General features: G+C 41.7%; 1 protein-coding gene across 1 annotated transcript in view; it reads left to right on the top strand.

Moving 5' to 3' along the window:
- Nucleotides 1-370: 370 nt before the first annotated feature.
- The window catches only part of HEATR5B (HEAT repeat containing 5B), a 55035-nt gene continuing 43375 nt past the window's right edge, over nucleotides 371-12030 (top strand). Inside the window, exons 1-10 of the mRNA XM_058019497.1 lie at nucleotides 371-481; nucleotides 2949-3117; nucleotides 3539-3750; nucleotides 5227-5335; nucleotides 6283-6432; nucleotides 6910-7081; nucleotides 7444-7601; nucleotides 8490-8739; nucleotides 10236-10391; nucleotides 11780-12030. Coding sequence (XP_057875480.1) covers nucleotides 2992-3117; nucleotides 3539-3750; nucleotides 5227-5335; nucleotides 6283-6432; nucleotides 6910-7081; nucleotides 7444-7601; nucleotides 8490-8739; nucleotides 10236-10391; nucleotides 11780-12030 — 1584 coding nt within the window. The 5' untranslated portion in view covers nucleotides 371-481; nucleotides 2949-2991. The remainder of the gene's footprint in view (nucleotides 482-2948; nucleotides 3118-3538; nucleotides 3751-5226; nucleotides 5336-6282; nucleotides 6433-6909; nucleotides 7082-7443; nucleotides 7602-8489; nucleotides 8740-10235; nucleotides 10392-11779) is intronic.

The following is a 12030-nucleotide window of genomic DNA, read 5'->3' as shown; positions in this document are numbered from 1 at the left end:
CGCTACGACCACGACGGGCGGCCGCGACGCCGCTCCACGCCCGGGAGCCCCCGCGAGCTGCAGCCGAGCGCCAGGAGCAGGGACAGCGGCGGGAGCAGCCCGGGAACCGCGCACCCACCGGGCCCGACCCGGCCCGGCCGCTCCGCGGCGCCTGCGCGGGGCCGCCCCCGCCCGCCGGCGCCTGCGCCTCTCCCGCTTCCTGCTGCACGGCCGCGGTGCCTCCGTGCGACCGGGCTGCGTCGGGGCCGGCTTGGGGCAGCGCCGCCCGTGTCCCCCTCAACGCCCCTCATCGCCCCTCATCGCCCGCCGGAGCCGGGCACGGCGGGGGCCGAGGCGGCCGAGCTCACCGGTGATGGTGCCGAGGGCGAGCGCGGCGCAGCGCGCCCACGCCTGTCCGTGACCGTGACCGGCCCCCGGGGCCGCGGTGTCGCGCCGGGTGCAGCCCGGAGCTGGCGGGACGCGGCCGGCGCTCGGCAGGAGCGTAAGTGACCGTGAGCGGCGCGGTGCGGGCCGGCGGCTGCGGCGGAGCGGGGCAGGCTCCGCGCTCCCCCTCGGCGCTGGCCGAGGTGTGGGGGTCGCTGTGCGCGTCTGCGGGGGGGGTGAGCGCCGGGAAAGCAGCGCTGGGAAAGCAGCGCTGGGAAAGCAGCGCTGGGAAAGCAGCGCGCATCGTTCCCCTGGCATCGGCTCCTCAGCGGCATTGCCTGAGCATCCATCGCTGACGGCCGGCGCTGCACCGCTGCGGTACCTCCTGAGGGGCTTTCAGAGCCAGGCATGATGCCCTGAGAGCTGCTGTAGCTTACTGAAGTTGCCGATACAGGTAGAGAACCCAGGAACGAAAACCTTTTCACCTGCTGGAGTTCTTCAGGAGTGTGTGGCTTCGCCTAAAGTTGCCTGTTTCTCGGCTTTCTCACTTCACTGAAATCCACGAAGTTACAAGTAGTTGATTTAGGCATAGGAAAACAGCTGGGGAATAGAAAGGAATTTTAGTACCTCTGAACGTTTTGGAATCTCTAATGCTCCAGCATGCCTCGCTGGCTGCTGGTTGGCTTTGGCTCTGCATCCCGCGGGAGATCACAGTGTATTTATTTCTTGTAACATTCACAGCAAGATCCTTGCCAGGATCGGTAGCGCTCGGTAGGCTTCTCACTGCTTTTTGGAGCAAACCTTTGGCCAGTGTCAGTGAGCTTTGGATTGTCTATGTAAGTAGCTCTGTGTTAGACTGACTCTTCAGTTAGCTGAATATTTGTGTAATTATTCTTGTGTCTGATGCCTTGTGCTTTACCAGCACAGCTGAGTGTATGTTGCTTAGAGCCTGTGTTTCCTACATTTTAGATGAAGTGGGGAAGGTGCATAAGGTGTCCATGGCTCTTACAGCCAGGGGCAAATGAAACCTTGTATGTGGGGAGGAAAAGGAATCATGAGCTGTGCTGTCCAACAGTGCTCATGGTACTTTTGTGCTGTGTGGGTGTGACAAGCAGTGCAGATCTCTGGGATGATATCCAAAGAATCACAGTGCCGTCATTCATTGTGTCTCTGCTCTCGTGTAAAGGTGTTTTGAGGTGATGTGTTTGAGTTACTGACAGGCAATGCCTTCTCAGTTCTTTATAAATGTAAAGAAAAAACAAAAGAAACTCAATGGAAAATGTCTTCAGAGGAGTTAGGGAGGTCTGTGTGTGCTTCTTTCCATATGTGGCTCTTCCACCTTTGCTGGAACTGTATTCTGTGAGAAATAGGCAAAGTGCTGAAGTGCAGGGAACAACCTTAGCATTAAATACAGTGTGATGCTTTCGTTTCATCATTAAAGTGGATTTAGAATAATACATCATTAATAATATGACATTAATATGTCTTCTTACTAATGTCTCAGTTGGGGACTATTTAAAAAAAAAATCAATTTAAGCCATTTCATTTAACTTTAGGATCATGAATGAGGAAGCAGCTGAGAGCTCTTGAGAGCAAAAGTGGAGCAGTGCAGCTGTCAAAAGATGATGCCTGTTGAAAGCTGATGTCTTACATAATACTATGTAGTTGTGTTGCTTTCTCTTTTTTTGCCTGGGATCCTAGTTTCAGCATCTCCCTATTCAGGTTTTGGGGTTGGGTTGCTTTTTTGCTTCTTGGGTTTCTATTTGCTGAAGGTCGTTGATTTAATGTTTTGATTTCGGGTAATTTTTTTGAGTTTTTTCCTTCTGTCAGCTCTGCGTTCAATAGCTACACTTTTCTTCAGGTGGTTTGCTGAGATGAGGTTGGCAGAGCATTTGCTTACACTGACAGGGTGCTTTTGGTAGTGTTTGATGCCAGCCCCATTGATTGAGCAGGATCACCAGTGTTCCATCTGCAGGATTTTGCCTGCTGGGGAGACCTGCAGTAGTTTGGCTGCTGCTTGTATTTTGGGCTGTCAACCCTAAGGTTGCTGGATTTCAGGGAGCTTGCTTGTCCAGCACTTAAAGCAAGACTAGTGGGATCAGGGGAATCTTAGGTCACTGATGCCAAATCCTATCCCTGTTCCTGCTTCTCCCAAGCTTGTGTTGGCTGGACATTCCTACCTGTGTCAGGCTCATCTTCTCAGCTTGGCTGTTGGAGGGTGTGGAGAAAGGAGCCAGGTTCATGCCCCAGCTTTGAGAGTGTGCTCAAGGGTCTTGACTTGCAGCAATCCTTTTTCATGTAAGTGGAGTTAGTGAGATGATTCCTTTACCTTCTTTAAACAGGGACTTCGGTATATTTTTCTTGGCTGAGAGTTTGTGCCCTGAAATTGCCTGTAGGTGCTCTTTTTACAATTGACAGTTCTGTTCCCTGAAATACTAATTAATGGACTCAGTTTGCAAATATGTGAGTAGCTTTTATTTGGGACTATTTAGCTAAGTCTAAGCAAGCTGAATATTTTAATTTGATTTTCAAAGCTTTGTACTGATGTACTGTACTTTATACTAACATTTGCATTTTTATTTTAGAGTTTCTACACAAATTTGCAATAAAATTGGAATTCAACCCATTATGGAGCTGGCTCACAGTTTGTTACTGAATGAGGAAGCATTAGCTCAAATCACAGAAGCAAAGAGACCAGTTTTTATCTTTGAATGGTTGAGGTTTTTGGATAAAGTGCTGGTAGCTGCTAACAAGGTAATTTAATGGGGTTTTTTTCCCCCTTATTTCTAAATAAACTTTCTTTTAAAAAGCATTTGTATTAATTTCTTGCCAGAGAAAGTTTACAGGTAATGGCCAGATGGCACCTGTATGGTTTCAGATTCAGCCTGAAGAGCCTGTGTGCTAATTTGTAGATTTTAAATGTTTAATTTTAGGCAGTCAGTAGGCAGCTGGTAAGTATTTTTAAAAAGTAAAAATGAAATAGGACAGCAGCTAATTCTGAGCATTTAGCATCTGTCTCTGCTGTTGTTGAATGCATCTCATATCTCTCTGAGACAATCTGCTGAGTTATATACAGTTGGGAATGGTATAAAGTTTACTTCCATTTCTTGTAGATTTTTCTGGATTACACAGTGGATTAAACTATTTTTCTTATTTATTTTTGATCTGTTAACAGACAGATGTCAAGGAAAAACAGAAGAAACTTGTAGAGCAGCTAACAGGACTCATCAGCAGTTCCCCTGGGCCACCCACACGGAAGCTGCTTGCAAAAAATCTGGCTGCTCTCTACAGCATTGGAGACACATTTACTGTTTTTCAGACACTTGACAAGTGTAATGACATCATCAAGAGCAAAGATGACACTGCAGCCTACCTGCCCACCAAACTGTATGTTTGGGGAAAGGGGAATGATTTTTAAGCCAAGTGGTCCTGGGTATCACGAAGAACCTGCCTGTATATGTGCACACTATGTTTATTTATATTTTGTGTGATTGTTTGGAGTTACATATGCCTGATACAGGTAGCAGAGAAAAGTGCTGGATTGAGGTTGTGGAGGGCAGGACTCAAAGGTGACACATACATGTCTCTGTGAAAGCGAAATGGTTTTCTCTAGGCAAGGTACTGTGTTATGACTCTTCACCTGCTTAGGCATGGAGAAGATAACCATTAATGAAGGCTTTCCTCAAGTGGAATTGCTGCTGATTGTGCTCAGCTGTCCCATTGAAGGTGGAACCTGCAGATTGTCAAACCAGAGTGTTGTCTGTGCCTAGAGAATTGCAACCAAATACTCAAGTTTTTTTTCCCATCAAACATTGCCTTTTCTATTCCCCTACCACACTAAGCTACGCAGGTCTCTCAGGCAGATTCTCTACTTTCCCATGTAATGCTTTGTATGTTCTTGGTGTCTAGTGAACCCAAATTTGGTCTTGCCATCAGACATTATGACAACAATAGAATTTGACAATAAAATCTGAAATAGTCACTGTTTGGGCAGATACTGTCCTCTTATTTCTAGCTCTTGCAGCTGTATGAGGAACTTGTGTAAGTGGGAAGTGTTTTCTACTATAATATGCTCTGAAATTCATGCTACAAAGTCATAGTCCAGAAGGTTTTTTAATGGACACATGCCCATTAAAGGGGAGGCTGTAATGAGTTTGTGATGTAACTTTGCTAAGATACTATTTAGCCAGCAATTACAGATTTAAAAAAAAAGCCTCATTCCTTTGTAATGAAAAAGTGCATGTGTTCAGGAGCTGCTTCTGTGGCTGTCCTGGAACAGTTTGTGTATATAAATGCAGTGTGGTGATAACTAAGTATTCCTAATCTCAAAAACTAAGTATTCCTAATCTCAAATGGCAGAGCAAGAAAAATATGTGAATAATTGGATCCAGAGATTTTGCAGTGCCTGTAAATTTTCCTGTATTATGCAATAATTTTTGCATTTTAAGTTCTTAGTCTTCAAAAAACCCCATATTTCAGTATCTACAAAAATGTGTCAGGTTATATTGCAGGCTAGAGGCTTTCTTGCTTAGCAAAGAGACAGTTTATTGAAACACAAAACCCTGATCTTGCTGGGATTTCAGCCTCTCTTGTTTTCTCCAGAATTTTTTACTCTATGTGTAGATCCTATGGTAACATCTTTCAAATGTGTTTGTATTCTTAAAAGCTGGTAACTGTTCTGTTGCTTTTTTTGGTAAACAAAAAATTATTCCAATGGACTGTGTAAACAGTCAGTATAAGTAGTGAATAGCAAATAGATTTTTATTCATTAATGTTGATTAGCACATACATTTCTATTTAACTATTTGTTTTCATTTGGAAGATACATTAATATGTGTACTCTTTTTCTCTGTTTTCTCATAGGGCTGCTGTGGCATGTGTTGGAGCATTTTATGAAAAAATGGGGAGAATGCTGGGTAGTTCTTTTCCAGAAACTGTGAATAACCTGTTAAAGTCTCTGAAAAGTGCAGAGGTAAGTTTCAGTTTGTTTATGTGGTCTTAATTCCATTTTAAACTGAAACCTGCTTCCTCCAGCATTGTTTGCCAGCTTGTCTAGATTGTTTTTCTTCTGCAATAAAGGGTGCAAATCACTTACCTAGCTAGTTTCAAGTCTACTGCAGGGAGTTTAGACTTTATCATGTGAATACATTAATAGTTACTTCATAGTGGTGTCAATAATTAAAATTCAGAAATTACTGTATCTGTCATTTCTAACTACTGTGCTAGGGTTTTTGCCTATGTACTCTGAATAAACATTTAGTTGTTAAAATTAATAATGAATGCTTAAATTGTGTGGGGAGGTTGTTAATCTGCATGTGAGCAGAATACATTGTGTCCTGAAAAGAGAGAGTGTGTCATAATGTTGAGAGAATGTATCCTGGGCTGCCAGTGGGTCTGTTTTTTATGCAAATAGCTCTTTATGGACAAGTTGGAATACTGACTGTGTGGCTCTTGTGGTGGCAGCTGTTTTCTTCAGCTGTGTTGTTTACCTGTGTGATTGTTTATTTATTTATTTGTGTATGTGTGCTCTCAGAGTGTAAGTACCTGCCTGTGTGCAGGTGTAGCATGAAACTGCTATATTACTTGAGTTTCCCATTCTCTCTTACCAGCTGCTTTTTCTTTTTTCACCCCAAATCTGCAGTTGATGAATAGTGGGGTAGTGCAGAAGCATTTTCCCTAGAGCCAGTTTGTTGGCTTGCCTGGGTTCAATTTATGTCACAACTGAAAGACTTTAAGTGAAGCTGTGTGTGGTGTTTACTTCTTTTTAAAATGAGCTATGTATCAGTGATATATGCCTTTATTTTCAACATTTGCAAAAGCATTCCTGCATAGAAGCAGGAAAATGCATAAGTATACACCTGGTTCTTAATGAAACTGCTGTGTCCACATTTTTACATCAATGTTTTTGTGTGTGTGCAGTCTCAGGGCCGCAGTGAAATCCTGATGAGTTTGCAGAAAGTCCTCAATGGACTTGGAGGAGCAGCAGCTTCTTGTCACCGTGACATTTATAAGAATGCCCGGTCTCTGCTGACGGACAGATCGATGGCTGTGCGCTGTGCAGTGGCTAAGGTGGGTGTCTTCTCACCAGCCACACACCTTCTGGTGCTGTGACTAGGGAGTGCCTGCACTTGAACTGGCACCTGTTGTTCAGGAAGGGAAATTTGGTTATTAGTTGGACAAGGTGAGTCCTTTAGTTTGCACTAGAGGCTCAGACATTTGACTGGTACTGTAGTACTGTATTCCCCACTTGATTAAAAAGTATGAGATAGAATATGTTATGTGAGCCTCAGTGGGAGTGGTTTTTGGTAACATGGTTCTTGTGTAGAGCTTTCTTTTAATTTTTTAATTTATGTATTAGCCTCTTCCATGACTGTTCTGATTGTTTAATCAGCTAAGATAGTTGGCATGTGGGAGAGTGTGTCTAAATTAATTCTTGAAATTTTCATATTAAAATACTTTCTGAATAAACCTGACGATTGCAGCCTGATACTTAGAGAAAATGTAAGAATGGTCTCCTGGTGCTTAGCAAGTCTATTTTCCCTACAGTGTCTGCTGGAATTACAGAATGAAGCAGTGTTTATGTGGACAGCTGAACTAGAGAACGTTGCAACGCTGTGCTTTAAAGCTCTGGAAAACTCAAACTATGGTGTGCGAGTTGCAGTGTCAAAGCTTTTGGGGACAGTCATGGCTACAGCACTGATACCAAAACAAGCAACAGGTATGAGCCCTTCTGGATTCCATGTCTACAGTGGCACTTTCAGTACCATGTTACATTGACAGTGCTGCATGACACATTGTTGTTCCAGTAGATGGTAGTTTGTAGATGGATTGTTTGTTTTTATAAACATTAAGCTAAAAAGAGTGCAGAATTTCTGTCATAGAAAGAAAGGACAGAACAAACTATCAAAAACCACCTGGGAGAAGTGGCTTTTTTTTTAAATGTGCAAGTAAATTTTTATCTGAAATATTGGGTAGATTTGTTTTTGCAGGACAATTTTGAATTAATAAGTCTGGTTTCAAGATCATTGCTTGTGTTGGTTGGAGCTTTGGGAACAAATAATTACTTTTCTTTTTAAAAAGTGATGCGGCAAAATGTGAAGAGAGCCACACTTGAGGAGGTCTTGGAGCTCATGGCCACAGGATTTCTGCGAGGGGGATCTGGGTTCCTGAAGAGTGGTGGAGAGATGTTAAAAGTGGGAGGATCTGTCAATAGGGAAGTGCGAGTTGGTGTTACCCAGGTTTGTAAATTTTTTAATGAAGTAAAATTTATACATAATTCCTTTTAGTAGGAAAAATATGCATTTTTATTCTCTATTTCTGTGTAAGTTCATTTACAGGTCTAATTTGACTCTTCTGTTTTGTGAGATGTACATGAGGTATCATTCCCTGATCTACTTTCTTCTATTATTGATAGGCAGTAACAACAGATTAAAATAAGAGCTAAGGAAAATTTACTAGATCAGTGTATATTAGGTGAGATTAACTTGCAAAAATATTAGAAAACTTAGTATGTTAAAGACTTTAGTTCCTTTTTAAAATTTAGTTTCTTTTTAGAGAGGGTGCTCTGTTACTCTTTTGGGGCACCTGAATGTGGAAGCTTCTCTTGTCTGAGAAAGAAAGGTGGTGGCAGCATCTCTTCAAATTCAAACATTCTCATGCTGACGTGTATTTCAATATGCTGCAGTACCTTCCCAGAATCCAGATTCTTTGATCATACGTTATTTTGTGAAACCCTTTATTTTGTCTCAGCCTTTTTCACATGAACTTGGTGAATATTCCAGGTTTTCATTGTGAACTGGAACATGTTGATGTTGCTTTTATTTACATGGTGTTCTTAACTTTTTTAGAAAGAGGCACATTTAAAGCAATGAACTGGGTTTTTTGCTGTCATCCAAAGTGTATTTTATGCATCACAGTACAGGGACTACCCTTGGTACTGGAGAAAGTTGAGTTTCAGCAGCAAAGATGTGAATAATGAATTGGTTCGTGCTGAGTAACCTCATTAGGTTAGGGTTGCTTATTGCTGACTGGTGTTGCTACTATTGTGCATTAGAGCCTGGCTGTAGTTTCACACAGCCTTTTGTTTCTGTTTTAACTGGGTTGCTGTGTGACTTCTGGATCTGCAGGCCTACGTTGTGTTCGTTACAACGCTGGGAGGGCAGTGGCTGGAGCGCAACTTTGCCACCTTCCTGTCCCACGTGCTTGACCTGGTGTCCCATCCTCGTGCAACCCAGACCCACGTGGAGGCTGTGTACTCTCGAAGATGTGTGTCCTTTATCCTGAGAGCAACTGTGGGCAGCTTGCTGGGGGAGAAAGCACAGATTGCAGCTGCCAAAGAAATATGTCAAGCCATTGGTAAACAAATGAAGGCAGTGGGTGAGAACCACTTTTCTTCATTCAAGACCACTTGAAAGTTACTGTCATTTTAGTGAGGCAGCCATTTTTTAGCTTTCTTCTACTGGGAGGAGTAATTTTGTTCTTATGGGAAATGATAGTTCATCTGCTTTCTGTTTCAAATGTTCAAAGGTTGAGTTGTGCTTCAAAAGTGATTGTATGACACTGGCTGGTTATCCCAGATAGCAAATGCATTGTCAAAACCCTAGAATGTAAGTGGAGAAGAAAACTATGCATTTGCCATCTATCTTGGGATAGACTGTATTGAAAGTCATGCAGAGTTCTTCACTAACAGTGTTAAAAATCCTGTTGCTCAAGATCTTGTAGATCCTTGTGTCTCCCCTGCTAATATCCATACTAATGTCTAATTGGATTTTGTGATGAAAATTATGTAATCTGAAGAATATGACCCCTTTGCAGAATATGGAATCACTTAGAGAGCTAACAAAACTCTCTTGGCATCTGTTTCTTATGAAAGGAAGTAGCTCAAGCTGAGATTTAAAAGAGTAAATTAGAAATACCCATTATTTTATTTACCAAATATATCTTTCTTTTCTGCTGTCATCTAATTGGAGTTTAAGACAATGCTTAACACGTGAAAATGAATTTGATTTAAAAACTTTTGCAGGTTCTTCTTGTAATAATTTTTTGATGGGGTAGGCATGAGACTTTAAAAGGTTTCTCATTACTGTAAGTACTAATTCCAAGAAAACAAGTCTATTGAAAATGCTGTTTCTGAGAGGAAACAGTTGCAGAAAATACTCCTCCTGCCACTTTGTCAAAGTTGCAGGAAATTCAGTTGTGTATTTGGATAGTTTGTAGAACTTACATATTTTTGAGGATTTCTCATGAATGTGATGAAAAATGGGAAGGGTTTTTCAGTTTTTACTTGGTAATAATTGTTTCCCTTCATATACAGCAGACCATTCTCTTCAATTTCTTCTGTAGTAGACACACAAACATTAAGCTGGTATTGAAGTCCCTTTTTGAAGACATAGTTGCTGCTTCTGGGATATTTTGTAGGAGGACATACTATGGGATCAAGGAACTCAATTGGATAACACTGAGATGATTAGAAATTATGATTAATTATTTACTAAAGGTCTCTTTTTTAGTTTCACTGAACATACATGCACGCAAATTTGTATGCAGAACCTAGATATGTCAAGATTGCATATTTTGTTACTGTATAAATGCACACATACACTGTTTGTCCTACTTCTTAGTGCTTTGCTATCCACAGTAGCTGCTGGCCATCTGTTTTTTATGGTCTTTGGACAACTATGTTTGGCTGATAGCTATAAAATTCTTTCCCTGCTGAATGTGTTTGTTTTGTTAGTTTTCACTGTGACCAGACTTGTGCTTTTGTTTTAATGTAGGATTAATGTCAAAATGAAACTGTCACTTTCTGTCCTGTGAATGCTTGGGTGGGATTCTATTCATAATTAAGCAAGACATTCTTGTTTTCTTTTCTGCAGAAGCAGTAGTGAATGATGCTAACAGTGAGAATAAATCAGGAGCTGCTGATGTAGCTGCAAGCCAGCATGTAATGGTGTGTGCCCTCCAGGAGCTGGGTAGTCTGGTTCAGAGTCTGAATGCTACTGCATCTCCTCTTATTCAAGAACCCTCTATTGGTATGCAAATAAATGGAAATAGATAAAGTGAGGCATTTGAGTAATGAATATGAAATATCATTAAATCTAGTTAAATAATCAATGAATATGAAATAAATAAATCTATGAAATTGGTACTTCCTGTAGTACTCCAGATAGCTACATTTGTCCACCTCACTGTGTATAGTACCCTAACTTTAGTTCAAGTCTGACCAAGTATTAAACAGCTGTTTGGATAGGAGTCTTTTTGAAGCTCTTTCTGAGGGTGAGTGAAGTGGTAATTTTTGGTATTGGTTTGTTTACAATAATGGTTTTGTAGGAAATACGTTGTTTTGCTATGTAAGGTCTGAAATATTTGTTCCTGGAAAACATTGCCTTTAAATACCAAATTTCTGTGGGGAGGCAAAAGTATTTTGTTGAGATGAAGCTGTTGGTAGGCCCCTTTAAAAGAAGTAGTTCTTTGGCTGAAGTTGGTTGGGATTTTCTTCTTGTTTGTTTCAATATCTGAATCCACATTTATTCTGTAGTGTTACAGCTTTAAGTTTTTTGAGTTTGTGGAGGCTTATGTTTTTTCCACTGGAAGTACAAGCTTCTTTAGACACTTCATCATATAGATTGTTGTCTTGTTGCATATGACATCCTTCCCATACTCATTTTGTGCCAGCTTTGGAGTAGGGAAGGCTGCTCATATTTATTCCTTCTGGCAGCTGTGTCCCATAAGAACAGAGGGGACTGTATCTCAGTATTATTTCTGTTAGCTGTGAACTCAGCAGGTAGAAGTTGTTCACAGCTCCAGAGAAAGCAAGCAGCAGTGGGAGCTTTGAAGATTTGGACTAAAGAAAATCCATCCAAGAAAATGTTTGTGGGGAGACAAATGGAACTGAAGGGTGCAGTTATAAAGTGGGATTAGGTAGCCACAGGAGTTTGGAGAGTGTAGAAGGATATAAACTTGCTGCAGGGTGGACAGCACCACGTCAAAAGCAGCGTACAGGAGTCAGTGACATCTACAGCATGTGCTTGGCTACAGTGTGGAGCAAACCCAAAGATCAGTGTTATTGTTGCTCTGTTACTGGCAATCTGTAAAATATTATGGGAATTGTCTCATCCAGTGCCTGTTCTCTTCTATAGTCCTACTGCCTCTTTTCAGTGTTTAAGTATTAGGAGTCAGTGCAGTGCTGCGCTCCACCTTTGCTGACAAAACCTGATGGAGAGCAGATAATGCTAGTAACAAGTACCATCTTTCCTGAAAAGGCATAATCAGCAAATCTAAGTACTTTAATTCTAACTTTCTTAACTTTCACATTGGCTGTCTAGTATTGATTCAGTTTACTTCTCTATGTATATTAAAAAGCATATGTATATTAAAAAGTGCATCGTAAGTTAAAGACTGCAACCTCTCGTTTCTGTAGGTCTGTTGGAGACAGTAACTTCAGTTCTTCTTCACCCCAGCATGGCTGCTCGGCTGGCTGCTGCCTGGTGCTTGCGGTGTGTCGCTGTGGCATTGCCCTTTCAGTTGACTCCATTTTTAGACAGATGTGCAGAAAGACTCAACAATCTGAAGACTTCCCCTGAAGCTGTTAGTGGCTACAGTTTTGCAATGGCTGCTTTGTTAGGTGGTGTGCATCAGTGTCCTCTAGGCATTCCTCATGCCAAAGGAAAG

Source organism: Melospiza georgiana, chromosome 3 (genome assembly GCF_028018845.1).
Source record: "Melospiza georgiana isolate bMelGeo1 chromosome 3, bMelGeo1.pri, whole genome shotgun sequence".
Taxonomy (NCBI): Eukaryota; Metazoa; Chordata; class Aves; order Passeriformes; family Passerellidae; genus Melospiza; species Melospiza georgiana.
This window is presented reverse-complemented; position numbering and strand designations above follow the sequence as displayed.